Source organism: Nyctibius grandis, chromosome 4, assembly GCF_013368605.1.
Source record: "Nyctibius grandis isolate bNycGra1 chromosome 4, bNycGra1.pri, whole genome shotgun sequence".
Classification (NCBI taxonomy): domain Eukaryota; kingdom Metazoa; phylum Chordata; class Aves; order Nyctibiiformes; family Nyctibiidae; genus Nyctibius; species Nyctibius grandis.
The window spans coordinates 61471607-61474467 of record NC_090661.1 but is presented as its reverse complement, the minus strand read 5'-3'; the positions used below and the strand labels follow the sequence as shown (position 1 = coordinate 61474467).

The 2861-nt window shown below is 63.9% G+C and overlaps 1 protein-coding gene across 1 annotated transcript; it reads left to right on the top strand.

Annotated features, from left to right (window-relative positions):
• Positions 1–959: 959 nt before the first annotated feature.
• ANKRD9 (ankyrin repeat domain 9) lies at positions 960–2472 on the top strand. Its single transcript, XM_068399062.1, has 2 exons — positions 960–1037; positions 1410–2472. The coding sequence occupies exon 2, from the start codon at positions 1479–1481 to the stop codon at positions 2355–2357; it is 879 nt and encodes a 292-aa protein (XP_068255163.1). The 5' UTR covers positions 960–1037; positions 1410–1478; the 3' UTR covers positions 2358–2472.
• The last annotated feature ends 389 nt before the right edge of the window (positions 2473–2861 follow it).

Genomic DNA, 2861 nt, shown 5'->3' with positions numbered 1-2861 from the left:
AGCCCTCAGTCCGGCTGGCTGAAGGTCAGTGCCAGCCCCTGGCCAGAGCCACCCCCAGGGGCGGGCACGGAGTGAGCTGAGAACCCGCGTGGCCAGGCCGGGGGCACCCTGCCAGGGCAGGGAGGGGTGTTACACCGCCTGCCCAGGATCCCCTGTGCCCAGGGCACTGTGTGCCTGCAGCCTCCTATGCCCAGGAGCCCAGGTGTCCTAAAGCCCCTGTGCACAGCTCTCCCTGTGGCCATGCCCCCAGGACCCCATGTGTCCAGGTCCCTGTGTGCCCTGGACCCCATAGACTCAGAAACCCACACCCCTGGAACCCTATGTGCTCTGCACCCCATAGCCTCAGGACTCCATATCCCCAGGACCCCGTGTCCCTGACCCCTTGTGCCCTGGAACCCATATCCCCACAACCCCGTGCCCTAGGGACCCCATACACCCAGGACCCCATATCCCCAAAACCCCATGATTGCAGGACCCCATACCCTCAGGACCCCATGCCCCGGGGAACCCATATCCCCAGGACCCCATGCTCCCAGGACCCCATACCCCTGGGACCCCATACGCCCTAGGACCCCGTGCCCCTGGGACTCCATAGCCCCAAGGACCCCATACCCCCAGGATCTCATATTCCCAGGACCCCATACCCCCGGGACTCCATTCCTCCGTGCCCCCATACCGCCAGGACCCCACGTCCCCGGGACCCCACATGCCCAGGACCCCACGCCCCCGGTACCCCCCACCGCCCCTCCCCGCCCCCCGGCACCCCGAGCCCGCAGCCAAGTTTCTTGGAACTTTGCCTCCTGTGACGCACGCGCTGGTGCAGGGCCCCGTCCTCTGGGCGCAGCCAATGGGCGCCCGGGGCAGCCGGGGCGGCCGCCAATCGGCGGCGGCTGGACAGTTCCCGGGTCCTGACCGACCTTCACCGCCCGGGGCGGGGGGTGGGGATAAAAGGGCCCGGCGGCGCCGCGCCGCGTTCCCGCCCCCGGCCCCTCCGCTGCGGCGGCCACCGGCAGCGGCACCGCCGGGCGAGCGGAGAGGTGAGCGCCGGGCGGCCCTGCACGGCGGGGGGAGGGAGGTCCCGTGCACTGGGAGCGGCGGGTTGCCGTGCAGCGGGGAGGGAAGGGGTTCCCGTGCACCGGGGACACGGACGTCCTGTGCACCGAGGGGAGGCGGTTCCCGCGCACCGGGTTCCCTTGCGCCGGCGATACGGCGTCCCGTGCCCCGGGGGAAGGGAGCCGCAGTGCACTGGGGTGTGGGCGTCCCCTGCACCGGGGGCGGGGGTTGTGCGGTGCAGCGGGGCCGCCGCGGCTCGCTGCCCTCCCCCGCTCCGGCGGCAGGAGGGGCGGGGAGGCGGGCGCAGCCCGGGCAGCCCCGGCCGCTCGGTGCTGACCTCCCTTCCGCTCCCGCAGGTCCGGGCCCGATGCGGCCTCAGCGTGCCGGGGTGGGAGGCAGCCCCCGGCGGAGCCCGGCCGCCTGCCATGCCCTGGAGCGTCCGGTGGGTCGGCGGCCGCGGCGCCCAGTCCCAGAAGCAGTGCAAGAAATCCTCCTTCGCCTTCTACCAGGCGGTGAGGGACCTGCTGCCCGTCTGGCTCCTGGAGGACATGCGGACCATGGAGGTCTTCCACTGGGAGGACGGGGGCAAGGTGAGCCTGTACTCGCCCTCGGAGGCCCTGCTCTACGCGCTGGTGCACGACCACCAGCCCTACGCCCGGCACCTGCTGACTAAGTTCCCGCAGAGCGCCCTGGCCGTGCCCAGCCAGAGCTTCAGCTGCTGCCAGTCCTCAGCCCCACACCTGGCCATGGCCGTTCGCTACAACCGGGTCCGCATCCTCTTCCAAATCCTCAAGGCCATCCAAACCTTCCCACCGAGCGACAGAGCCGACCACCTGGACCGCCGGGGCTGCAGCCACGTGGAGGGCGGCAAGACGGCCTTGCACGTGGCCTGCGAACTGGTGCAACCCGAGTGCTTGCTCCTGCTGCTCGGGCACGGCGCATCGCCCTGCTTGCAGGACGGTGCTGGGAATACCCCCCTTGACACCTTGCTGCAGCAGATTTCCCACACGCCAGCAGCTAACATGCGTGCCAAGCTCCTCTGCCTCGACTGCCTCTTCTTCTTCGTGCCTCAGGACCTCCAGTTCACAATGAAACAGCAACTGTTGGACAACCGGCAGCAGTGGCAGGACCTCCTGGGGGAGAACAGGTTCCAGTGCTTGCTGGGCTTAGCTCCCCCATCGCTGTTTGTCGGAGCCATGCGTGTCTTGATCAGGACCATTTCACCTGAGCATTTCCCAGAGGCTCTGGATGATCTGCCTCTGCCTCATTTTCTAAAGCCTTTGGACTTGAAACTGGAGAGCTAGAGGGGTGGTATGAGAGCTTCCCGCTCACCTGACAGAAATAGACTGTTGTGCTAAAAATGTATTGGTATACGAAGCTGCTAATGTGGCAGCTAAATAAAAGATACTTATCTTTTAATTAGAACTGTATTTTTTAAAAGAATCGTATCTGGCACTTTACAATATATTTTATTTAAAGATCCTTGCGGTGAGGCGAGGTCTGCGCTGCATTTTATAAAAACATTTTATGGCACATATGAATGAGGGTATGGGGGAGAATATATTTGTAAATACATCTAAATAAACCAGTGGCAGATGTGATCCAAATACAAAGCAAGCGACTGAAAAACCTGAAGTGGCATGTGCCTTGGAAAAGTGTGCGTGAGGTGGGGGAGTATCATTTTGTTAGGATTTCCCTGTTACATAAGCCTCATGCTCCTGGAACAGGATGACTCCTTTTTTTTTACAGCTCTCCTAATACATCTTGGCAGGGATGCGGGTTTTTTTAAAGGCACAGATGAAAACTTC

What these genes read in the sequence shown, in the direction of transcription:
- ANKRD9 (XM_068399062.1), top strand. Translation starts at nt 1,479, where the DNA reads ATGCCCTGGAGCGTCCGGTGGGTCGGCGGCCGCGGCGCCCAGTCCCAG.